The sequence below is a fragment of the Rana temporaria genome, chromosome 5 (assembly GCF_905171775.1).
Source record: "Rana temporaria chromosome 5, aRanTem1.1, whole genome shotgun sequence".
In the NCBI taxonomy this organism is placed as follows: domain Eukaryota; kingdom Metazoa; phylum Chordata; class Amphibia; order Anura; family Ranidae; genus Rana; species Rana temporaria.
Genome location: NC_053493.1, coordinates 39,091,838 through 39,119,088, shown reverse-complemented (window position 1 = coordinate 39,119,088; position 27,251 = coordinate 39,091,838). Strand labels below are relative to the sequence as shown.

At 47.3% G+C, this 27,251-nt stretch overlaps 1 protein-coding gene across 1 annotated transcript in view; it reads right to left on the bottom strand.

The window, feature by feature from the left end:
- The window catches only part of ITGA8 (integrin subunit alpha 8), a 266,086-nt gene that overhangs the window by 183,856 nt on the left and 54,979 nt on the right, over window positions 1-27,251 (bottom strand). Inside the window, exons 5-6 of the mRNA XM_040352410.1 lie at window positions 19,963-20,024; window positions 8,905-8,950 (exon numbers count right to left, since the gene is read on the bottom strand). Of these exons, the coding sequence (XP_040208344.1) occupies window positions 8,905-8,950; window positions 19,963-20,024 (108 nt within the window). The remainder of the gene's footprint in view (window positions 1-8,904; window positions 8,951-19,962; window positions 20,025-27,251) is intronic.

The window sequence follows — 27,251 nt, the reverse complement described above, 5'->3', positions numbered from 1 at the left end:
TAATTTTACTAATCTGATAGGTCTTGTTTTAAGGAACCCAAGAAAGGCGTAATAACAACCTCACAGTTGAAAATATTACCAAATACAATTACAATTGGGAGATTCTAAGTCCTGGTTCACACTTGTGCGATCACATTTCACTCGCAGGCAGTTCACACTGAATTGTTAATGATACCCCCAAATCGGTTTGCAGATCGCAGCGCGAACTGTGAAATCGGACAGGAATCGGATCGCATGGGTCTGAACACCCATGCGATCCAATTCCAGTGCGGACTAAAAAAAAGGTTCTGCATCATTTTGGTGCGAATGCGATGCGATTTCAGCCATACAGTTTGTATGGCTGAATTTGCATCACACAGATATCGCATGTGATCTTCACAGCAATGCCGTGAAAATCACAGGCAATGTCTGGCATCGCACTAGTGTGAACCCAGCCTAAGGCTTACACTTGCAGTTGGGGCAGCGGCAAAAAAATTGTGGCTCAGCCACGTTTAAAAAAAAAAAGCTAGTGGAAGAGAAGAAAGCAGGCAACACTGAAAGGGAAGAAGGATGGTGCACATGGAGGGTGATAAGTGCAGTGGGAGGGCAATTACAGAACTGATACTTATAGCTAGATTCACATAGAGTTAGGCCGGCGTAACTCGGAATCTGCGCCGTCCTAAGTTTAAGTATATTCTCAAACAGAGATACACTTAAACCTATCTAAGATACGACGGCTTGCGCCGTCAATCACGTCAGGTCACGTCAGGTCACCCCCCATTACCATAAAACACGCCTCCTCAGCCTAATTTGAATTAGGCGCGCTTACGCCGGCCGCATTTACGCTATGCCCCCGTAACTTAGCAGGCAAGTACTTTGTGAATACAGTACTTGCCTAGCTAACTTACAGTACATAATACGATACGCTACGCCGCCACAAAGATGCGGCGGTCTATTTGAATCCACCTATTAGTGTGGCTTTCGCTGCAGCAGCTGAAAACCGGTGGGAGGGAGAGGAGCAGAAGCTGGCTTTCAGCTGGTGCAGAGCGTTTGTCGTACCAGTGTGAACCCGGCCTAACACAGGCTGCCTACAGGCAGCACCTGGCCACTTAACCTGCATAAACACAAGGCCTGTTCATGGCCTACAGGCCTCAACGATTGTGTAAATGGGGCCATAGAGGGCTTGTAGCTATGAAAAGGTAGGACAGGCCCCATTCACACCCAAGTATTTCAGAAAAGTGTATTCCCGCATGCGTTTTTCAAATGTTAACACGTGCAGCTCCTGGGCAGCCCATTCAAGTAAATATGCAACAAGTGCCCCATAAGAGCTCCAGAACCTTTTTGATCGCAGAGCAGCGGTTTGTTTTTTAGGGACTTTTTTTGCCAATTTTGTAGCGCCTTTTGTCACACATCTGCTATCTGTGTTTCGGGTGCCATTGCAATACCTTTTCAGCCTATATCCGAAATGCAGACTTTTATGTATTATGTTGTGTGTTTATGAAAACGAGCCTGACTCTAAATTCTGGGTGGAGTATTCTAGTAAATGCGTTTCATGTTCACACAGTGACCTGTCTCTGCACACCCCTAGGTTTTGTTTATTCGCTTTTATTTCTTTAATTTCTTTCACAGTTCAGCCAATTAACTAACATGACCTGTTTTAATGAGAGCCGATTATATTCCTCACATCTGTTTTCCTTTTATGGCCGGAAATCTATAAATCGCTACAAAAAAAACCCCTATCGTAGTTAGCAGACCTGCGTAGAGTAAGAACATGATGATTGGACCCTACAGGTCGAAGTAATAAGGGCATCGTTAATGAAGGAAATCATCTAAACCCATTTTATTTCAGTCAGTTTGGCCCAGGAATGATATGGCATGCATCCTACAGTTATCATTCATATCGTTGCCGACAAATACAATCAAGTTTAAATCTAGAATATAGAGTGACGGGTTATACGGTTCACAAAACATGCAAATCTGCTGACTCGCTCTTTAATTTGTTTTATGGACAACATGTGGTATGATCCAGGAAACAGAATGCTTGATTAGAATGGAGGGGATTCATTAAATAAAGGTACATAAAGTTAACTTTCTTATATTCTAATTATAATTGTTAAAGCTGAACTCCAGCCTCACCCTCATGCCGCGTACACATGATCATTTTTCAGCATGAAAAAAAAACGTAGTTTTTCAGCATGTTGAAAAAACGAAGTTTTTCCAACTTCATCATTAAAACGACATTGCCCACACACCATCGTTTTTAAAAAATGATCTAGCAAAGCGCGGTGACGTACAACACGTACGACGGCACTATAAAGGGGAAGTTCCATTCACCTTTGGGCTGCTTTAGCTGATTCCGTGTTAGTAAAAGACGATTTGCGCTAATTTGTCGGTTACAGCGTGATGAATGTGGTATCTCCATTACGAACGGTAGTTTTACCAGAACGAGCGCTCCCGTCTCATAACTTGCTTCTGAGCATGCGCAGGTTTTTAACATCGTTTTAGCCCACACACGATCATTTTTTACAACCCGAAAAACGACATCGTTTAAAACAAAGTTAAAAAATGCAGCATGTTCGAATTTTTTTTTTGTCGTTTTTCAGAACCTGAAAAATGATGTGAAGCCCACACACGATCATTTAAAATAAAATTTTTTAAAAACAACGTTTTTTTCATGCCGAAAAATGATCGTGTGTACGCGGCATTAGACGTGCACAGCAGTACAAGCTCCTCTCCTGTACTAGTCCTTGGGAGATGTTATTCAAATATTAAAACACATTGATGTATGAACAGGGCCACTGATAAGGAAGTACAGCCAGTCCTCCTGTACTGGGTCCTGACCCCATCAGTTTAGAAGGGGGGCCCGGGCACCTGCAGAGCAGGAGGGTCAGCTGTACTGCCTTGTGACTCTTGTGGATCCCCCTGCAGCACCGCTGGCTTTCTCCCTCTGGATGCTCTACAAGAGGTTTGGATTTAGTATCTGCCCCCCCTTCCACCTGCTGTCCAGGTCCTCCCCTCCCGCACAGCACTGCTGGCTTCCCTCCTCATTGGAAGCTGCTGAGGGCACAAAGAGGGTGTATCAGGATGGAGAGCAGGGGCCGGTAAATACGTCATATTTACCAGCCTCTTCCTTTCCTGAATGAACAAAGTAAGCGATCATTACAGATTGCTCCTGTGTTCATTCATCACTGAAGCATAGCTAACTGTGTTTACTATGCTCAGCACAGAGCACTTCCCATTCATTCACTGTCCAGTGTAGCTGAGGCTGCAGAGAAACAGACTGATAGATCTCTGTCCTCAGTCCATTTCTCTGTCTCAAAAGTGAGACATCAGCGGTCTGTTTAGACCCCTGATATTTCACCCAAGCAGTTATAAAATGTAAAAATAAATAAATAATAAAATTAAAACAAAAATGTAAAAAAAAAAAAAAAGATTTAAAAAAATCAAGGGGTGTTTACATGTGAAACCTTGTGAGCTGCTACAGTATGTTACTCTAATTAAAGCTGCCAGCACTAAACACGCTTCCTAAACATGGGAATTAACAAACTAGAATGAGAATATGTGCAGTGCTAAATAAAAAATATCCCTTAAGGCAGTGATGGTGAACCTTTTTGAGCCCGAGTGCCCAAACAGCGACACAAAACCAACGTATTTATTTCAAAGTGCCAACACAGAATTAAACCTACCAGCGGCTCTGTACAGAGGATGGGACTGATCATCACTCTGAATGAGTCCTAAGGTACCAAAAATGTAAGATTCTCTTTTATGTCATACGGTATTTTTTGCAGCGTTTTTTCAAACGCTTTTTGGAAAAAATACACTTTAATGAATAAGAAAAAAAAACACAATAGTTATCCCAATTTTTTGTATAATGTGAAAGATGATGTTACGCCAAGTAAATAGATGCCTAACATGCCGTGATAGTGTTATGCCGCGTAAACACGATCATTTTTCGGCATGAAAAAACGTCGTTTTAAAAAAATGTAATTTAAAATGATCGCGTGTGGGCTTCACATCATTTTTCGGGTTCTGAAAAACAACATTTTTTTTCGAACATGCTGCATTTTTTAACGACGTTTTAAACTGTCGTTATTTGGGTTGTAAAAAATTATCGTGTGTGGGCTAAAACGATGTTAAAAACCCGCGCATGCTCAGAAGCAAATTATGAGACGGGAGCGCTCGTTCTGGTAAAACTACCATTCATAATGGAGTAAGCACATTCATCACGCTGTAACAGACAGAAAAGCGTGAATCGTCTTTTACTAACACAGAATCAGCTAAAGCAGCCCCAAGGGTGGCGTCATCCGCATGGAACTTCCCCTTTATACAGTAGGTGAACCCGATTTTGTGTCAATCTCGCTCTCTTTCTCGGCGAGATTGAGCACCTACGAGCCCCATCGCGGGAGCCAGCGCCGAGCTGGCTTGCCGCGATGGAGACAGAGCCGTCATAGAAGCGACGGGAGATCCGACTTGGATTCCCGCCAATTCTACACGTGTGCGGCGTTTGTTATGAATCCTGAGGGGGAAGTCCCCGCCGGATTTTAAATAAAAATCCGGCATGGGTCCCCCCCCTCAGGAGCATACCGGGCCCTTAGGTCTGTTATGGGTTGTAAGGAGACCCCCCTACGCCGAAAAAAACGGCGTAGGGGGTCCCCCTACGATCCATACCAGACCCGTATCCAAAGCACGCTACCCGGCCAGCCAGGAAGGGAGTGGGGACGAGCGAGCGCCCCCCCCCCTCCTGAGCCGTACCAGGCTGCATGCCCTCAACATGGGGGGGTTGGGTGCTCTGGGGCAGGGGGGCGCACTGCGGCCCCCCCACCTCAGAGCACCCTGTCCCCATGTTGATGAGGACAGGGCCCCTTCCCGACAACCCTGGCCGTTGGTTGTCGGGGTATGCGGGCGGGAGGCTTATCGGAATCTGGGAGCCCCCTTTAATAAGGGGGCCCCCAGATACCGGCCCCCCACCCTAAGTGAATGAGTATGGGGTACATCGTACCCCTACCCATTCACCTGCAAGAAAAGTGGTAAAAACACAAATAAACCACACAGTGTATTAAAATATTTTATTAGTCTGCTCCGGAGGCCGCCCCCTGTCTTCTTTATTAGCTCTTTTACCAGGGGGGGCTTCTTCTTTGACGTCTTCGGGTGGGTGGGGGCCGCCGTCTGGTTCTCTTCCACCGCCGGGGGGGTGGCTTTTAAAAAAGCCCCCACCCCCCTGGCGGGTTTCCTCCGGCGTCTTCGGCGGGGCTCTTCTTCTTCCGCTATCCCGACGGGTCTTCTCCGCTATCCGGGGGGTCTCGCCGCTCTCCGCTGTTGACTCGTCGCACCCCGGTTCTTCGTCTCGCAGTCCGGTCCCTTCTTCCGTGCTGTACGTCTTCTTCCGCGCTGTGACGTCATGTTCTTCACTTCTCTTCTTCTCCCGATGTTGACTCGCCGGTCCTCCTCGCTGAAATGACGGATGCGCGCCTTGCATCGGACCTATATAGGCCTCACAGTCCCATCATGCTCTGTACCTACCCATGTGATACCCATGTGGTAGGTATCACATGGGTAGGTACAGAGCATGATGGGACTGTGAGGCCTATATAGGTCCGATGCAAGGCGCGCATCCGTCATTTCAGCGAGGAGGACCGGCGAGTCAACATCGGGAGAAGAAGAGAAGTGAAGAACATGACGTCACAGCGCGGAAGAAGACGTACAGCACGGAAGAAGGGACCGGACTGCGAGACGAAGAACCGGGGTGCGACGAGTCAACAGCGGAGAGCGGCGAGACCCCCCGGATAGCGGAGAAGACCCGTCGGGATAGCGGAAGAAGAAGAGCCCCGCCGAAGACGCCGGAGGAAACCCGCCGGGGGGGGTGGGGGCTTTTTTAAAAGCCACCCCCCCCGGCGGTGGAAGAGAACCAGACGGCGGCCCCCACCCACCCGAAGACATCAAAGAAGAAGCCCCCCCTGGTAAAAGAGCTAATAAAGAAGACAGGGGGCGGCCTCCGGAGCAGAAAAATAAAATATTTTAATACACTGTGTGGTTTATTTGTGTTTTTACCACTTTTCTTGCAGGTGAATGGGTAGGGGTACGATGTACCCCATACTCATTCACTTAGGGTGGGGGGGCCGGTATCTGGGGGCCCCCTTATTAAAGGGGGCTCCCAGATTCCGATAAGCCTCCCGCCCGCATACCCCGACAACCAACGGCCAGGGTTGTCGGGAAGGGGCCCTGTCCTCATCAACATGGGGACAGGGTGCTCTGAGGTGGGGGGGCCGCAGTGCGCCCCCCTGCCCCAGAGCACCCAACCCCCCCATGTTGAGGGCATGCAGCCTGGTACGGCTCAGGAGGGGGGGGGGGCGCTCGCTCGTCCCCACTCCCTTCCTGGCTGGCCGGGTAGCGTGCTTTGGATACGGGTCTGGTATGGATTGTAGGGGGACCCCTACGCCGTTTTTTTCGGCGTAGAGGGGGCTCTCCTTACAACCCATAACAGACCTAAGGGTCCGGTATGCTCTTGAGGGGGGGACCCATGCCGGATTTTTATTTAAAATCCGGCGGGGACTTCCCCCTCAGGATTCATAACAAACGCCGCACACGTGTAGAATTGGCGGGAATCCAAGTCGGATCTCCCGTCGCTTCTATGACGCGCTTGCTGGGATGTGCTGTCACTATTCCAGTGAGTGTGAGATGTCGGTGAGATCTCGGCACCCTGTCGCCGAGTATCAGCGCGACGCTGTCGTGCTGAAAGCACAATATCACAAACACCTACTGTAGTGCCGTCGTACGTGTTGTACGTCACTGCGCTTTGCTAGAGCATTTTTTTTAAAACGATGGTGTGTGGGCAACGTCGTTTTAACGATGAAGTTGGAAAAACAGTTTTTTGTTCATGCCGAAAAATGATCGTGTGTACGCGGCATTAGAATTATTGCTCTTACTCTAACATTCATGGTGATACCTCACGTTCTGGTTTGAACACTGTTTACAAATGTGGGCGTGACTTCTGTGCATGTGAGCATGGATGGGTGGGGCGCTTTAAATTGTTATTTTATTTTACTTTTTATTTTTTGTTTTTAAACAGTCTCTTTAATTATTTTTTACAACTCCCTTGTAATAGGAATAAGCGTGACCGGTCCTATTTATTGAGAGATCTGGGGACAAAAAGACCCCAAATCTCTCATTCGCCTTTAAAAGCAAAAGAAAAAAAAATATTACATTTTGACTTTAAGAAAAAAAAATCATTTGTTTATGCCCAAGAACTGGAAGTTCTGACGTCAGAGGTCGCTCCAGTCTTCCAAGGGGATAGAGCCAAGTGGGGGCCATCTAGCCCTTATTTGACTTCCTGCCCCAGGCATCAGCCGTATCGTATCACTTCGGGGGAATTACCGACGGCTCTGGTAAGCCCGGAAACGACCGGGAAGCATGGAGAGGGGGAAACCTCTCCCGCCGCTTATAAAAGTGATCCCACAGTGAATCTGCTGCTGGGATCACTTGTATCGGAAAACCGTACGCTTAAGGGAAAAAACGATACTGGAGTCATGGCATCTAGCTGCAGCCATAACCCCAATAGTTAACGTCAAAAACATTCCCAGTTAGGCGGTCGGTAAGTGCACGATAAGGGTTTCCCAGTGCACCATGGATTAGCTAAAAAGGGGACACAGCATACATGGTCTCCATTCAGGAAGGTTCTTGAAGGAAGGGGTCATTGCTCACTTTGTACGTAAATTCCAGCTTGACCTTGTGAGCTCTCACACTAGAGGTTGAAGGGTAGTAAAACTCTGCGGGTAAGCTGCGTTTTTACCCATACAGTGCCTCCTCATGGCCTGTTTAATGCTCCTAAAAGAGCAATCAGACTGTGGGTTGCTCTTCAAAGAAAAAAGCGCATATGAATAAGCCCTAAAGCTGACTGAAAAACAGCATACAACATATTATTATGCAATCTGCACACTTATTCTAGGTCGGTGACCAAGGGCTCGTTCACACTTGCTTTAGCTTCTGAAAAACAATTTGCATTCAGATTGTTCTTCAGACAGCATTTGACAGGTGGTGAGGAGGCGTTATATACCCCTTGAACCCCGCACTAATGGGCGTTTGCAGATTGCACCCTTTCACTTGAATGGGTCATGCTAAGCGGGTACTATACCTGCCAAAAGTGACAGGGGAGTTAAATCCTGCTGCAGCTGGAGCAAAGCACCATGACATGTGTACACCCCCAGACGCTGCCTCTGGAGCTAAAGGGGGAGTGTTTGGGGGGAGGTAAGAACACAGCTCAACCATGGAGTTTTACTGACCCTCAACCACTATTGTGAACGAACCCTGAGAAGGCTTTGAAGCCAAGAGGTTGTCACGCCAGCCAGGAAACTAGCATTTTCAGAAGGAGATCCGGCACATCAGCCCCCATATTTTTTTCCTGAAGGCTTCCTTTAATGACGATACTATGAAGATTAGATTTCCTGCTTTAGCAATCCCTCCATCTCCAGGAATAAATGTGTCTCCAGTGTCCACTTTTTAAACATACGCTGTATTTCTTAAAATGTGCTTTCCATCACACTCCGCAGAACAGGCCAACCAAACATCTCCAACAGCTGAAGAAGACCAGGCCAAACAGATTTCTGTAAATAAGACTGTATTAAAGGGATTTCAATGGACACGAGATGCTCTGTCTTATGGCTGTCAGGCTATTAATGGAACTATTAGGATGACTGAATGCTGAATGTTTCATAAATACATAGTAACAAGAACCGTGTGAAAAGATGAATTTCAAAAGTTACTGCACTTATTCCAGATATGACCTCACCTCCCCAGAATGCAAAAAAAACTGGACAGCGGGAATATACAAGACATGACATTCTGAAATGCGTGCAAACGGTGGTAAGAATGAGTGCCGCTGGACGTAACAAGTGATCAATGTCGTGCCGGATCCGGCTGCATCAATCTTACCTTGCCAGTAGAAGCTGCCAGGTCCTCCAAGAGCCAGGTCCCCATTCTAGACAGGAGACAAATGACATCCATTAATACTTCACATGTGTAAACTGTTTGAGAGTTCCAAACTAAAGTGGTCCTGACAGTATTAGAGGAACGGGGCAGAAAAGACGACTGAGAATAATACGCTACTGTTATATGTCACATTCAAGATGCTACAGCGGCTGGGTAACAGGAGCAAAGAAAAGAAGAGGGTTTTCCAGCTAGGAGCCCTTAGATCTAAATTCTCACTGGATGACATTTAGTTTGCTTAATCACTGTGTATTATAAACCATTGCCAAGTTTTTGGTTTTGTTTAGTTTTTTTCATAAAATACTGTTTTTCACTTTTTTGCACCTCAGTGCTACTGATCTCCTCCAACCTCTTTCAGACTCATCTTGGCTTTCTTCTCTACAATGGTGGATCATACCTGTTTAATATGTGTTGGCATGGCTCTTGTCTACAGTGGTGGACCCAAACTGTTCAAAATGTGTTGGCATGGCTCTTGTCTACAATGGTGGACCATACCTGTTCAATATGTGTTGGCATGGGTCTTGTCTACAATAGTGAACCATACCTGTTCAGTATGTGTTGGCATGGGTCTTGTCTACAATAGTGGACCATACCTGTTCAATATGTGTTGGCATGAGTCTTGTCTACAATGGTGGACCATACCTGTTCAGTATGTGTTGGCATGGGTCTTGTCTACAATAGTGGACATACCTGTTCAATATGTGTTGGCACGGCTCTTGTCTACATTGGTGGACCATACCTGTTCAATATGTGTTGGCATGGCTCTTGTCTACAGTGGTGGACCCAAACTGTTCAAAATGTGTTGGCATGGCTCTTGTCTACAATGGTGGACCATACCTGTTCAATATGTGTTGGCATGAGTCTTGTCTACAATGGTGGACCATACCCTTTCAGTATGTGTTGGCATTGGTCTTATCTACAATAGTGGACCATACCTGTTCAATATGTGTTGGCATGTGTCTTATCTACAGTGGTGGACCATACCTGTTCAATATGTGTTGGCATGTGTCTTGTCTACAGTGGTGGACCATACCTGTTCAATATGTGTTGGCATGGGTCTTATCTACAATGGTGGACCATACCTGTTCACTATGTGCTGGCATGTTTCTTGTCTACAATGGTGAACTATACCTGTTCAATATGTGTTGGCATGGCTCTTGTCTACAAAGGTGGATCATACCTGTTCAATATGTGTTGGCATGGGTCTTGCCTACAATGGTGGACCATACCTGTTCAATATGTGTTGGCATGGGTCTTGTCTACAGTGGTGGACCCAAACTGTTCAAAATGTGTTGGCATGGCTCTTGTCTACAATGATGGACCATACCTGTTCAATATGTGTTGGAAACCCCATTTAAAACCTACTTATCATCAAAAATGATCAGCCCACCCAAAAGTAATATTTTAGTTCTAAGAGGAGCCTGGGGGGCTGAGTCAGTCCATTCTTTTTATTATGTCTTGGGGACTCAATCAGTGATGTTTCTTTTTAGCTTTGGCTAAAGGGTGGAAGATATTTTATTTTTTTATTCTGTCTGTATGCATTACTACTACTAGACCATAACGTGAAATTCTAAATTTTACGTTTGTCACTAAAACAGGGGGACTAACCTCACTTCCTGATGAAGGGATTTAAACCCCCTATCCTGCTGTGTCCAATGAGCCGCAGACAACAAAACTCTATGCAAAACTAAAACAAAATCAACGTTTTTGGCTTTGGATACACTTTAAGGCCCGGATTCACAAAGAACTTGCACCAACGTATCTCCAGATACGCAGCGTAAGTGCAAATATGTGCCGTTGTATCTGTGAGCCTTACCCACAAACTAAGATACGCCTAAAAACAGGCTTAATCCCGCCGACATAACTTGCCTACGCCGGCGTAGGGTGGGCGCACATTTACGCTGGCCGCATGGTGGTGCTGCCATTGATTAGCCATTCAAATATGCAAATGAGGAAAATACAGCGATTCACGAACCTGCACCCGCCCGACGCAGGCTACGAGAGGTGCGCGTAAGTTGTACGTCCGGCGTAAAGTTAAGCCCCATAAAGGAGGTGTAACTCAGCAGCAGACATGTAAAGGTCTGCATCAGGGAACAGAAGCCGGTGTTTTTTACGTAGTTTACGTTGGACGTGTGTCTGGATGGGCGTAGATTACGTTCATGGCGTAGGTAGTGATCCGGCGTATCTTAGGTAGTTGTTCCGACGTGGTTATGAGCATGCGCACAGGGATGCGTCCACGACACGACACAGTTCATTTGCATGGGGTCACGCCTCATTTGCATGGGTTTGCATGGCTCACGCCCACTTCCACCTACGCCGACTTACGCCTTCGAAACCCAGCTCAGTTTAGGCAGCATTGGCTTTGTAAATTCCATGCTTGCCTTTCTGCGCTGCGTCGGAGTAGCGTACATTGAGATGCGCTACGGCGACGTAATGTGCGCCTGTTCTCTGTGAATCTGAGCCTAAGTCAGCATTTTTCCTTTCATAATAATGTGACCTTTGGGGCTATTTAAGTGAAACGTTTTTTTTCCAGTTTAGGCTTCACATTGTATCAGTTGAAGATTCTTCTGTATAAAAAATATTTAATTGCACTTCAATCCATCAAAAAGTCTAAAAAACATACAGATATTAAAAAATAACCAGAGCCAAACCGTTGGGATCATTTGTAAGCTCTATTTGGCATATTTAACCAATCTATGTTGTACAAGCAGAAGAAAATAGAAAAAAGCTATACATTACGCTGACATCTAACATAAATATGTTGTAGATAACCGCTGTTAATGTTCTGCTTATTCTGTCTCTGAGTTAAATATTTTCAGAACAGAGCCAAAGGATGTTGCAGCTGAGAAATTTCAGTGTCACCGGCAGCTGCCGAGCACGAAAACATTTTCCCCCCAATGATAAAAAAACCTCTGTTCCATTTTTTTTTCGAAGTTCAAGGATTTTCAGGAATTGTTTAACCTTATCAGCTAGTTTGTAAATGTTTATGTATTACACAGATATCGGCAAAGCAAGTCAAGTGGACAGAGTTACAATGTATCACTTGAGAACCTCTTTGTTCTAAAGCAATAGTCTCCAAACTGAGGCCACTTGCCTAATACATCCCTGATATCCCCTACACCAGGGGCGTCCAAACTTTTTTCAAAGAGGGCCAGATTTGATGAAGTGAACATGTGTGAGGGCCGACCATTTTGCCTGACATTCTTTGAACCATTAAAATTCGGACTAATAGGTAGATTCAGAGAGATGGGATTAAATTTAGGACGGCGCAGCCTAGCCTGTTTAGACTACACCGCCGTAAATTAACTAGGCTAGTAGTTATTCACAATCTACTTACCTGCTAATTTACGGCGCTGTAGCCTCAAACGAGCGGGCGTAAGGGCGCCTAATTCAAATTGGTTGGAGGGGGGCGTGTTGTATGGAAATGAGGCTTGACCTCACGTTTTTTGACGTTTTTTGACACTGCGCATGCGCCGGGCGACTACATTTCCCAGTGCGCATTGCGGCCAAGTACGCCGTACGGGCCTATTGATTTCGACGTGGACGTAAACTACGTAAATCCCGATTCGCGGACGACTTACGCAAACAACGTTAAAATTTTGAATTTCGCGGCGGGAACGGCGGCCATACTTAACATTGGCTAGGCCACTAGAGCATAGCTCTAACTTTAGGCGGCCTATCCCTTACGGAAACTACATAATTCGATGGCGTTGGCCTGGCGTACGCCTGGCGTACATTCGTGAATCGGCGTATCCCCTCATTTACATAATCTACGCCGGCCGCAGTGGAAGCGCCACCTAGCGGTCAGCCAAAACATTGCAATCTAAGATATGTTTAAGTGTATCTCTGTTTGAGAATACACTTAAACATAGGTCGGCTTAGATTCAGTTAGGTCGGCTTATCTGTAGATAAGCCGGCCTAAGGCCCCATACACACGAGAGGATTTATCCGCGGATACGGTCCAGCGGACCGTATCCGCGGATAAATCCTCTCGAGGATTTGCGCGGATTTCTATGCGATGGAGTGTACTCACCATCGAATCGAAATCCGCGCCGAAATCCTCTGGCGATGACGTGTCGCGACGTCGCCGCGATTATGACACGGCGACGTGCGCGACGCTGTCATATATGGAATTCCACGCATGCGTCGAATCATTACGACGCATGCGGGGGATCCCTTCGGACGGATGGATCCGGTGAGTCTGTACAGACCAGCGGATCCATCCGTTGGGATGGATTCCAGCGGATAGATTTGATAGCATGTCATCAAATATTTATCCGCTGGAAATCCATCCCAGGGGATAAATATCCGCGGAAACAGATCCGCTGGAGTGTACACACCATAGGATCTATCCGCTGAAACCCATTCGCTGGGATTTTTCAGCGGATGGATTCTATCGTGTGTATGGGGCCTAACTCTTTCTGAATCTACCTATAAGTGTGTTCATCCAAGTACTAATACACTGCCCAGCAAGAATTCTCTTGCCTTTGGGGTTCTGTGTGGTGAAGAGATGAGCTTGGGCATGTAATTTGGATATACCGTATAACACGCACCTTCACTTTAAGAGGGAAATTTCAGGAAAAAAAATAACATTTTAAATAAAGAACTGTGAAGCAAAATAAGGGTCAATGCCCATGAATGCAGCCTAATCAGTGCCCATCTGCAGCCTCACCATTGCCATGAATGCAGCCTCACCATTGCCATGAATGCAGCCTCACCATTGCCATCAGTGCATCCTGATCCTTGCCCATTTGCGGCCTCAGAGGGACAGGGATCGGGCGGGAAGAGTGCCAACACATTATATACAGGAGAATCTGTTTTCTCTGCGGCCTCTTTAATACAAAGTCCTGCCTCTTATGATGGACAGAACAGTCATCCAATAGCAGCGCAGGAGATGGGACTTCCTATTGCACGGCACTCGTCTTTCCCGTCCCTGTGCCCTCCAAGGCAGCCAGCATATATATATCTTTTGTGGCCCCCGGGATTTGTTGGGTGCCACAAAATATATACATGTACAAATTACCAGATGGGCCGTTCAAAACCGGAGCGCGGGCCGCAATTGGCACGCGGGCCAGACTTTGGACATGCCTGCCCTACACTGTGACCTCTCTACATCCCGGAATCCTCTAGCACTATAGCCACCCAAGCTACTCCAAGCATTGCTACCCCCCTATACACCCCAGACCTCCCCTCAGCATTGTTTTCCCCCATACACCCTTGATATCCCCCATTATTCCATCCATGTAGTACCCCCTCTTCCAGTGGAGATACAGTGCATGTAAACTTTTGGCTCTGTGCCCACCTCCAGCACTGCACTCACCTATACCAATGAAGCAGGCAGAAGGAGGGGCGGAGGAGGGAGCATACCTCTGGGCATTCCAAGCCTTTCGGTGCAAACAATGCTGGGCTCTCCATGACACCATACACAATTCTACTTCCGCAGGTGGGCTCTCAGTGCTGCCGACTTAGCAGCTCCCACTCCAGCTCCTACCTCATAGCCTTCGAGTCCCGAGCATTCACGCTGCATGGGGCGGGGTCAGAAAATCACTGGCTCTCCGGCCCTGCCCCTCCCTGCTGGCTGTGAAATAATAGGCATCATTCTGCACAGCATGGCGCACCGCTGCCAGCCTGCCTCCCCTGTGTATCCATCACTCTCATTGCCATCATGGGGCCCCCAATTTTGGGGCAGCGTGGGCTCGTGGACCAGCTGCTTTGGGGAAAGTGCAGGGCCCCCCCATGCAGCTGGGGCCCCCTGGGAATTGCCCAGGTGTGCCCTCTCATTAAGACAGCCCTGCTGATTCCAATGATGGGGCACTATTCCTCCCACGGATACCAATGATGGGGCACTATTCCTTCCACTGATACCAATGAGGGGCTCTTTTCTTCTCACTGATACCAATGATGGGGCACTATTCCTTCCACTGATACCAATGAGGGGGCTCTTTTCCTCCCACGGATACCAATGATGGGGCACTTTTCCTCCCACGGATACCAATGATCGGGCACTATTTCTCCCACTGACACTAATAATGGGGCACTATTCATCCCACTGATGCCAATGATGGGGCACTATTCATCCCACTGATACCAATGATGGGGCACTATTCCTTCCACTGATACCAATGATTGGGCACTATTCCTCCCACTTATACCAATGATGGGGCACTATTCCTTCCATTGATACCAATGATGGGGTACCATTCCTTCCACTGATACCAATGATGGGACACTTTTCCTCCCATTAACACCAATGAGGGGGGACTATTTCTTCCACTGACACTAATGACGGGGCAATATTTCTACCACTAATACCAGTGATGGGGCCCTATCCCCTTCACTGACACCAATGATGGGACTTTTCCTACTGGCTGGAACTTGAAAAGGGACAGTAGGGGAAGGGAAAAACTGTTAGTAAAAAGGAGTGGTACAACAGTAGGACAAAGAATGAGATACAGTGTCAATTAATCTCTATGTAAGGTTGGTGAAAGAGTTCTATGCAAATAGAAGAGTCCTATACATGGGGACCAAATGTTGTCTAACGTATTTATGGAGTTGGTTTGATGTGCATAAAAGTGAAAAATTCATTGGAAGGAGAGTGCAGAATGCGCAATTAGTGAAGGAATTACAATTTCTCTGGGGTCAACCCCTGTGGCTTCTTGTTCAGTAGGGCATCAAAACTCTTCTGGAGAGGAAAACACAAAAAACTGTGATAGATTCATGAAATCAGAAACGGGTGTGAGACCCGTTGACTGAAAAGAGAAGACTCCCGATTGGCCACCGCAGAGGAGGGAGATAACGTAAGCCGCCGCCGCCACCACCGCCGTGATGACCCTTTAAGAGCAGGAGAGCGGGAGGGGCAAGGGGGGGCAAGTGACTGACCGACCGGGGGGGGGGGGGGTGATTGGTTGTTATATACTGTTTGCCGGCCCCTCAAAAAAAAAAATCACCAGCCGCCACTAGAGCGAAGGTATCATTTAAGGGTTTTGATTGAGTGTTAAGGGGTCAGACAAGGAAAATACACTGTATATGGCCGGCCTTTCACTAGAAAATAAGAAATTTGTATACATTTTCAACTTTTTCTTTGCCTTGCCAGGATTACAGCTGCCCTTTCCATGTCACACCTCATATTATTATTATTATACAAGGTTTATAAAGCGCCAACACTTTGCTCAGCGCTTTACAACATGGGGACAGACAGTACAGTTACGATCCAATTTAAAGTGGAGTTCCACCCATAAATATAACATTACATCAGTAGTTTTAAAAAAATTCATTAGTCCTTTAAGAACATTTTTTTTTTTAGATGCCTTCAAAGTGTTGTTGCTAGGCAGAATAGTTAATCTTCCCTCTTCCTGCACCTAGGTGCTTAAGCTTCCTAACCTACACCGCACAGACTCCTGGGAATGTAGTGGGTGTAACTTTCCAGGAGTCTGTGCACTCCCCAGTCTCGAAGAATCATGTGACTTGGACAGTACAGGTGCTGAAACCTGATCTGAAACCTATTACACTGCTTGTGCAGCACTGAGCATGTGCGAGATCTGCAAGGCTGAAATCCAGGAAGTCATACAGTCTGGCTTCATGATGCCCACACTTAAGATGGCCCCAGTCAATTTCTATTTTATAAAGTGTCTAAATGCTGTAACAACCTAACAAAACGGACCTTAGTTTACAGACTAACTTTACTAGAATACATTAAGCTTGTGTATTACAGGGGTATTTATATTTAAAAAGTGAAATTGTGGCCGGAACTCCGCTTTAATACAGGAGGGATCAGAGGGCCCGGCTCGTTAGAGCTTATACCCAGACTGGACCCAGGTTTATGGGGTGGCGAAGGAAATAGGGTGGAGAGGAGGTTACAGTCAAATAGACAAATTAAAGAGCAGTAATGATCTACAAAGTGCAAAACGCCTCCCCAGCCAATCACAGTTTACTGAACTCAGGTCAAAAGATTATTGACTAGTTACTATAGTTTACAGGTTTACTGCACTTTAGCTATCATCACAGCTTACTATATTGACTTATTGATTCATTCTGTCTGAGGCCCTGGAACCCTATACTGTGATACGAGGACACCGCTAATTTAAACAATCAGAACTGTGACTCCAATTTTACCTCTCTACGCTACAAGGCATTTTACCAGAAGCAGAAGTTGTCAAGTATACAGTAATTATTTTTCCAGGCAAATCTGCCTTTGGGGATTTCTGACAGAGCGCTAAAAAGGTAGACATTTTTCCTACCAGCTATACGTCAGGTTTATAGTCCGTATAATGTAGCACTGGTGGGTCAAAAGTCACACATATATTGGCAGTAGGGAAAAATGCTAAAAACAGCAATTGTAAAGAGGAAAGCTTTAGCTTTATTTAAAGCAGAATTAAAAAAAAAAATCTAAATTGCAAAGGTAGCTGCACTATTCACCTTCAATTCAAAGATTTCCTTGCAGTAAATTTTTCCGCCACTAGATGTCTTCAGTGCTATAAGCCATTATCATTCAACCCACTTTTTCTGACCCTAGGTCACCATGAACCCGCCCCAATCTGTGACTGGACAGTGAAAGGAGAAGCAGCGAACTCCTTTTATGAGCGTGCTTCTTGTCAGCACATGAACTGATAGGCTGTTTGTTCTGCTTCTTCCTATAACACTCTAGCTTTGCTGTAACTGCAAGAGGCTGTTACCAGGTAAAATTTAGGGGCCAGATTCAGGTAGAATTGCGGCGGCATAACGTATCGTAGATACGTTACACCGCCGCAAGTTTTCATCGCAAGTGCCTGATTCACAGAGCACTTGCAATGAAAACCTACGCTGGAAGCCTCCGGCGTAAGCCCGCGTAATTTAAATGGGAGTGTGCCATTTAAATTAGGCGCGCTCCCGCGCCGGACCTACTGCGCATGCTCCGTTTCGAAATTCCCGCCGTGCTTTGCGCGCAGTGACGTCATTTTTTCGAACGGCGACGCGTGTAGAGTAATTCCTTATTCCCGGACGGCTTGCGCAAACAACGTTAATTTTTAAATTTCGGCGTGGGAACGACGGCCATACTTTATACAGCAATACGATTGCTGTGTAAAGTTAAGGCACCAAAATCGACGACTAACTTTGCGACGGGAAACTAGACTAGCGGTGACGTAGCGAACGCGAAAATCCGTTGTGGATCGCCGTAACTCCTAATTTGCATACCCGACGCTGGTTTACGACGCGAACACCCCCCAGCGGCGGCCACGGTACTGCATCCTAAGATCCGACAGTGTAAAACAATTACACCTGTCGGATCTTAGGGATATCTATGCGTAACTGATTCTATGAATCAGTCGCATAGATAGAAACAGAGATACGACGGCGTATCTCTTTTGTGAATCTGGCCCTATGTAACTATGTAACTATATTTATACACAGTATACACACAGATTGGCCATAGCATTATGACCACTGACAGGTAAAGTGAAAGATTACAGCTAAAGGTGGATGGAACATATTAGGTAGCAACTGAACACATTGGCCCGGATTCAGAAAGTCCAAATGAGCGCCGTCGTATCTATGCGCTTATTCAGAAAGGCAGTTACGCCTGAATTTAGCCAAGATACGTCCGACGTAAGTCTCTTACGCCGTCGTATCTTGGGTGCATATTTACGCTGGCCGCAAAGGGCGCTTCCGTAGATTTACACGTTGAATATGCAAATGACCTAGAAACGCCGATTCACGAACGTACTTGCGCCTGTCGGATTTAGCTACGCTGTTTACGTAAGGCTTATGTCCGGCGTAAGTTTACCTCTCATAAAGCAGGGGTAAGTCATGTTAAGGTATGGACGTCGGAAACGTTGGAACAGCATCGTATTTTACGTCGTTTGCGTAAGTCGTACGTGAATGGGGCTGGGCGTAAGTTACGTTCACGTCTAAAGCATTGAGCCGACGTATCTTAGGGAGTATTTGCGACGTTATTCTGAGCATGCGCGCGTATGCGCCGTTCGATCGGCCATGCATTTACATGGGGTCACGCTTCATTAAAATACAACATGCCCACTGCCTTGCTACTTTGAATTACGCTGGCTTACGCCGGCCCATTTACATTACGCCGGCGTACATATGGGAGCAAGTGCTTTGTGAATACAGTACTTGCCTCTCTATGTTACGTCGGCGTAGCGCATATGAGATGGGCTACGCCCGCTCAAAAAAACGCCAATGTATCTGAATCGCGCCCATTGTCTGTTGATGTGTTTAAAGCAGAAAAAAATGGGCAGGTGTAAGGATTTAAGTGACTTTGACCAGGGCCAAAAAAGCTTGGGTCAGAGCAACTCCAAAACTGCAGATGTTGTGGAATGTTCCCAGTCTGCAGTGCTCAGGACCGAATAAAAGTGGTTCAAGGAACGAAAACTGGTGAACCAGCGAAAGGGTCTTGGGTTGCCAAGGCTCATTGACACACACGGGGAGCAAAGGCTGGCCAATGTAAACCGATCCAATAGAAGAGCTATGGTTCCTCGAATTGCTAAAAATGATAATGCAGGTTTCATTAGAAAGGTGTTAGAATGCACAGTGCATTGCAGTTTGTTGTGTATGGGGCTGCATAGCTGCAGACTGGTCCGGGTGCCCATGCTGTCCACAGCCAAAAGCATCTACAATGGACACCTGAGCATCAGAACTGGACCACAGACCAATGGAAGTAGGTGGCCTGGTTTGGTGAATTTAAGAATGGTTTGAGGAACACAACAATGAGTTTTTAGGTGTTGATTTGGCCTCCAAATTCTCCATATCTCAATTCAATCAAGCATCTGCGGGATGTGCTGGAAAAACAAGTCCGATCCATGAAGGTCACACCTAACAACTTACAGGACATGATCTGCTACTGATGGCTTAGTGCCAGATACCACAGCATACCTTCAGAGGTCTTGTGGAATTCATGCCTTGAGGGGTAATGGTGGGTGGACATAATGTTATGGCTGATCAGTGTATATGGCCTGAATAGAAATTATTATATCAGGAGTGCTTAAAAAAAATGCATAATGGTGACATTATTACCTTGTAAAACTCCAGACTGAATCCTGCTTGGCAGTAACCTTGTCCCGCAGGGTCAGCATTACCTAAAAGAAAAGAAACTGTTTGAGCTCCCACTACAAAACAATGTATATCTCTCCATACAGTAAAAACTGTAGCAAAGCAAATTGGAATTCAAGTCAAAAGTCAGTTTTATTGTGTTTGGAGTCTCTGTTAGGTTTTTCTTGAGTCTGTCTCCAATTTGGGGTCACTATAACATGTATATCTCATGCCGCGGACACACGACCGTTCTTCATAACGAGAAAAATTCAATTTTTTGGTCATTAAAAATGATCGTGGAATGGTCAGACGCGCGGGGACCCCGGTCGCCTTCCTGGGTGCAACCCAAGCCTGGGGACCCTCCGATGTCACGTCGGGACCCCCCCTTACTTCTGTTATCTCCCCAGCCCGTCCAGGGGGCTGACCCCCTTCCCCAAGCTGTCCCTCCATGGCAGACGTATCTCCAGGCCATACCGACTAAAGATGATTTTAAGCTGCTCATTGAGGAGGTCAAGTCGGCCTGCCGAGCCGAAATTCAAGTTCTACATGCCAACTTTAAACATCTATCTGATAGGGTGGAAATGGCGGAGGAGGAAATCCAGGAAACCAAAATCGCAGTTCATCGCACGCAAATGCAGAGTGCTGATCATCGTTTAATGCTCAGAGATATGCAGCGCCAGCTGGAAGATCTGGACAACAGGGGGCGCAGGAACAACATCCGTGTTAGAGGCCTGCCTGAATCGGAGGGCCCTGAAGACCTCCACCATACCTTGCAAACCCTCTTCAATGACCTTTTGGGAGACCCCCCGGACAAACCAATAGAGATGGACCGGGCGCATCGCGCCCTACGCCCCAAGGGACCTGCCTCCAGACCTCGTGACATCATCTGCAAAGTTAACTCCTTCCCCCTGAAAGAAGACATCATGCGTAAAGCTCGCACCGCCAGAAAGGTGGTCTTGGGCAACGTCCCACTGCAGCTTTACCCGGACCTGTCCTGGATAACCCTGCAGAAGCGCAGACTCTTGCAACCCCTTCTGCTCCTGTTGCAGGAACGCGACATAATCTACCGCTGGGGTTTCCCCTTCAGCCTCACAGCCCGCCGACAGGGTCAATCAGCTGTGCTCCGCTATCCTGAAGACCTTGACACCTTTTGCGAAACTATGGACATCCCTGTCCCCCGCCTTCAAGAGTGGGACCTGGTGGCTACACCCCCGCCCCCTCCCACGGTTTGGCAAAAGGTCCCCCCGACCAAGCGACCCCGGGGCCGGGGCTCCCCCCGCGGTCCCCCTCAATCTGGTCATGGCTGATGACTGATTTCATCGGACTTCCTCTTTTGCTTGACCCCCCCCTGACCCACCCATCAGCTCCATTTGTAACCCCTCCTCCCCTGGGCCCACCACTTGACACTTGCTTTGTTCATTGGGCACGTGCAGTTGGAGACTTCTGGTCACCCACCCCCCCTGTAGGTCCGACCTACTAGAAGTTCCCTTGGTACCCTATTGTACTTTGTTGTTACTGGTTACTGTAGTTCTCTATGTCCCCCCGGCCTGGACCCTCTCCCTTTTGGGGGGCCCTGGTCGGGAGGACTTATTGGAACCCTTTGGGCCCTGAGTGGCGCGGTGCACTCGGGCCTCGTTTTACTCAATGTCATTTTGATTGCATTGCATTTAATGTTGTCTTTTTCCTTTTTTTCTCCTCCTTTTGTTCTTTCTCTTTCTTCTTCCCCTCCCTTGCTCCCGTGGCTCGGCTCGTGCTCCTGGCGGCTGTCCGGACTGTGTCTGCGAAATGGCGTCTCCCCCAGGCGGGTCCCGGCATATCCTCGCGGCGGGATCAGATAAGTACCTTCTTGCTTGCACATACCCATGACCATGGCTAAGATTATGTCCCTCAATGTCCACGGCCTAAATTCAAATCGGAAGAGACATCTTACACTGCGGGAGATCAGGCATTCTGGGGCGGACGTTGTCTTTCTCCAGGAAACGCACTTCGACAGAGGGGACTCCTTTGGGTTTGCGTCCAGACAGTACCCCCAGATCTTCCAGGCGTTCAATCCTAGAAAGCGAGCGGGAGTGGCCATACTTTTTAGGAAAGGTTCCCCCTTTAAATGCTCAGAGTCATTCATTGACCCTAGAGGGCACTACATCATCCTGAGGGGCCTCTGGCAGCAGCAACCAGTTACGCTATGCACTCTATATGCACCCAACACCCACCAGATTCACTTTCTCTCTAGAGTACTTGCGCGGTTGTTCCGGTCACCCAACGAATACTTGCTATTTGGAGGAGACTTCAACTTGTGCCAGTCGGTGGCCCTTGACCGCCTGGTCCTGAACCCGTCGGACCCACAGACCCGGGCCCACAGAGACTCTAAACTTTTTCGCCAGCTTACTAGACGTTATGCCCTGTTTGACTCATGGCGCGCCCTTCACCCGGGGGATAAACAGTTTACATACTACTCTGCTCCGCACCGCATGCACTCCCGTATAGACTACCTTTTTGTTAACAACGCCACCCTCCGTGTTACTAGGGAGGCCCGAATATTACCGATCTCATGGTCTGATCACGCCCCAGTGGTCCTGACTCTGGACCTGGGTGCCCCTAACCACAGGCCCTGTCACTGGCAGCTGAACAACTTTTTACTCCAGTATAGCCCCTCTAGGTTGGAAATGCAGAAGACATTGCAAAACTATTTCGTCGAAAACGATACCCCGGACGTCTCCCTGGCCACTCTTTGGGAGGCCCATAAGGCAGTCCTTCGGGGTCGTTGCATGGCGCTCTCCTCAGCCATGAAAAGGGATGCGAAAGCAGCCAAAGTGCAGGCAGAGAGGGACTTGAGGACACTAGAGACCCAACTGCAAACTTCTCCATCCATACCCCTTCTTAAAAAGATAGTATGCCTACGCACAACACTTCGGGACTTGGCCTTAGGCCAGGTGGAGAAGGCCCTACTCCGGCTAAAACAAAGGTACTATGACAAGGGAAATAAGGCTCACTCTCTGCTGGCGCGTAAGCTATCGGAACGCTCCCACATGACCACCCCTCACCAGATTAAAGATGGTACGGGCCGCCTTCTGACCCACCCTCGGGACATAGCTCGGGCTTTTGAGGAATTTTACACAGCCTTATATAGCGACCCTGACATACCGCATGACCCCTCACCCCCTGACCTGGCTGATCGTCTGCGTGACTACTTGGAACACAGTGGAATCCCTAAGATCCAGCCTGCTGACCTCCTCTCCCTTAACGCCTCTGTGACAGAGGAGGAACTCACGGCTGCCATTAAGTCCCTGCCCGCACATAAATCCCCTGGCCCAGACGGTCTCCCCTATGAATATTATAAGACGTTTCTCCCCATCCTCCTTCCGCGCATGTGCAAGCTGTTTAATGCCTTCCTTCAAACGACCCCTATCCCCTCGGACATGCAGCGGTCGTTTCTAACTCTGATCCCCAAACCCGACAGGGACCCCTCGCTGTGCGCTAGCTACAGGCCAATCGCGTTACTTAACTCAGATTTAAAAATTTTCACCAAGCTCCTCTCACTGCGTCTAAATGTGCTGCTCCCTTCATTGGTTCATAAGGACCAGGTGGGCTTTGTCCCTCTCCGCCAAGCGGGGGACAACACCAGACGGGTTATCGACCTGATAGATGTGGTGAACAGGGAGGGCCAGGAGTCGTTAGCCCTTAGTTTGGATGCAGAAAAGGCATTTGATCGCCTCAGCTGGCCTTTCCTGTTTGCCACGTTAAAACACATAGGACTTCGCGGCCCCTTCCTGCAGGCCATACAGCACCTCTATACGAATCCTACATCTCAGGTTAAGACCCCCTTTGCCCACTCTTCCTCTTTCCCGATAGCAAATGGAACGCGCCAGGGATGCCCACTTTCGCCGCTTCTGTTCGCGCTTTGCGTGGAGCCCCTGGCGGCATCGATTCGCAGGAACCCGGATATCCGGGGTGTCTTGGTGCGGGGTAGGGAATTCAAGCTGGCGCTTTTCGCAGACGACGTTATTCTGACCCTGACCCAACTTAGAATCTCCCTGCCTAACCTCCACGCTGAACTCGATCTATATAGGTCCCTGTCGGGTTATAAGATAAATGCGGCCAAGTCGGTAGCTCTCCCCATTAACATCCCCGACGAGGAGGTTCGACATCTAAAGCAGTGCTTTCCCTACCACTGGGCTACAGCGGGGCTGAAATATCTGGGGGTGCAGATCACCCCGTCCTTTGACTCTTTATATAAGGCCAACTTCCCCCCCCTCTATCGCTCCATAAGAGAACTTTTGCAGAAGTGGAGGGCCCATCACATTTCCCTTCTGGGTAGGGTGGCATCTGTTAAGATGGTCATCCTTCCCAAACTCCTCTATTTATTCCAGACGTTGCCCATACCAGTCCCATACGCGGACCTACGTAAGCTCCAAGCGGATCTGGTCCGCTTCGTCTGGAATTACGGGCGACACAGAGTCCCACGGACGGTCTTGACAGCATCCCGCACTGACGGGGGACTGGGGTTCCCTGACCTGCTTAAATATTATCAGGCAGCTCAGCTGCGCGCCGTTACCTTTTGGTTCCCTCAGCGCTCTTATAATATATGGACACAAATCGAGAAAATTTGGATGGCTCCCGCACACCCGAATAGCCTACTATGGAATGCAGGCGCGGAGGTGGATCCGGGCCGACTCTTGGGGCCCATGCTTCACCTCAGGACGCTTTGGCGCAGACTGTCGCGGACGCATAGCCTGAGCTCGGAGCGGTCTCTTTTGACCTCCTTCCTGTTCAACCCCAGGATGCCTGATAGTTTGACCCATCAGATGTCGTCGCCTTGGGCGTCGCGTGATCTTTTTCATTTTGGCCATTTAGTGGACCCCATAACACGGAAACTCCTATCGTTTTCCGATTTGCAAAAGAAATTTGACCTACCCCGCCAGGTGTTCTATGGGTATCTGCGGATAAGACACTATGCACAATCATTCGCCCCTGGGCTCCAATTTTCAACGCCAACGCCTTTCGAAAAATTGGTACTGGAGGGATCGGCTCGACGCGGGTTGATATCTGATACATATCGGTTGCTGAACTCTCGCTCTTTCCCCACCCAGGGTAAGCATGCATACATGCTGCGATGGGAGAGGGAGCTCGGGGAGGAGATCTCGGAGACAGAGTGGCAGACGATCTGGTCCCAGGCGGCTAAAAGCTCTCTTTGTACGCTGTATAAGGAGAATGCCTATAAAATATTGTATTTCTGGTACATGACGCCGGCTACCCTCCACGCTATCTATCCATCCAGTTCAGACAGGTGTTGGCGTTGTCAGGGAGCCAGGGGAACCTTATACCACATTTACTGGACCTGCCCCAAGATAGTACCGTTTTGGACGGAGACCCAGCAGTTGCTATCTCGCCTCCTTGGAGTGCTGGTTCCCTGGTCCCCGAAACTGTTTTTACTAGGAGTCTCAGCCCTGCGGATCTCCAAGTCCTCCAAGAAATTGTTGAGGCATGTACTGACGGCTGCGAGATGCCTAGTTGCCCTCCATTGGAAGCGCCTGTCACCCCCTTCTCAATCTGACCTCTACGCCAGGATCAAAGATATTGAACTAATGGAAAAAATGACTGCCAGGTTACGAGATAGTTTGGACACTCATGATGCAGTTTGGGCGGAATGGCATCGTCGGGAGGATCCGCCTTGAACCACGAGTCGAGCCACCCCTTAACCCCCCCCCCCCCTCTTTCTTTCTCCCTGTCTATCTGCGCTTGCAGTCTCCTTCCTCTGCTCTTTCTCCACCTCTTATTTTTTCTTTCCCTTTTCCTTTTTTATTTTTTTTTTTTTTTTTTTTTTTTTTTTTTTTTTTTTTTTTTTTTTTTTTCCTCTTGGCTCCCTCTTTTTTGTTTCCTCTTATGCCTCTGCTACTCAGGGGTTTGTTCTACACGTGCTTACTTTTGTCTTTTGGCAGCTTGTGTTTTTAGGTTGGCTGCTTACGAGCGGAGTTATTGAGCTCCCCCTGATACATGCCTTGTACTGTACTGTTATATGCTATGCACTGTTTTCTTTTCTGTTGATGCTCTGATGGCATCCTTGTACCGTATCTTTTCTGGCACGGGGGTTACCTCGTGTCCAATAAAAACTGTTAATTGAAAAAAAAAAAAAAAAAAAAATGATCGTGTGTAGGCTCCAGAGCATTTACCCGTTGTGATATGAATTCAATTTAGTTTTAGTTATAGTCTTTTGACTAAAATGCCATTTTAGTTTTAATCTTATTTTAGTCTTTTGACTAAAATCTCATTTTAGTTTTAGTAGTATTTTAGTCATCTGAATTGTTTTAGTTTTTTATTTTATTTATTTTAGTCGAATAAAATAGTATTCATTTAGTTGATGAAAATATTTTAGATGACGAAGTTAACACTGGTTCTAATGCCGCGTACACACGATCATTTTTCGGAATAAAAAAATGTTTTTCGACATGTAGAAAAAACGTTGTTTTTTCCAACTTCATCATTAAAACGACGTTGCCCACACATGATCGTTTTTAAAAAATGCTCTAGCAAAGCGCGGTGACGTACAACACGTACAGCGGCACTCTTTGGGCTGCTTTAGCTGATTCCGTGTTAGTAAAAGACGATTTGCGCTTTTCTGTCTGTTACAGCGTGATGAATTTGCTTACTCCATTATGAACGGTAGTTTTACCAGAACGAGTGCTCCCGTCTCATAACTTGCTTCTGAGCATGCGTGGGTTTTTAACGTCGTTTTAGCCCACACGATCATTTTTTTACAACCCGAAAAAAACAACATAGTTTAAAACGTCGTTAAAAAATGCAGCATGTTCGGAAATTTTTTTTTCGTTTTTCAGAACCCGAAAAAATATGTGAAGCCCACACACGATCATTTTAAATGAAATTTTTTAAAAACTTTTTTTTTTCATGCCGAAAAATGATCGTGAGTACATTAGTCTTCTCTATCCAAAACTGGAGAAAAAAGTTTTGTCTGGTGTTACACTTTCATTCTGTATGTAATGGATCTACCTATCTTATGCTTCTGTGCTTCAAAATGTTCTGATGATTCAAAAGGCAAAATATATTACATTTTTTAACTAATCATTTTACAATAGAGCAAAATGTAGTTAAAGTGGTTGTAAACCCACTATTTGGACTTTTACCTACAGGTAAGCCTATAATAAGGCTTACCTGTAGGTAAGGAGAATATCTCCTAAACCTGCACGGTTTAGGACATATTCCCCCCGCAATGCGGGCGGCGCATGCGCAGGGGGGAATCCACGGCTGAAGGACCGGCATCC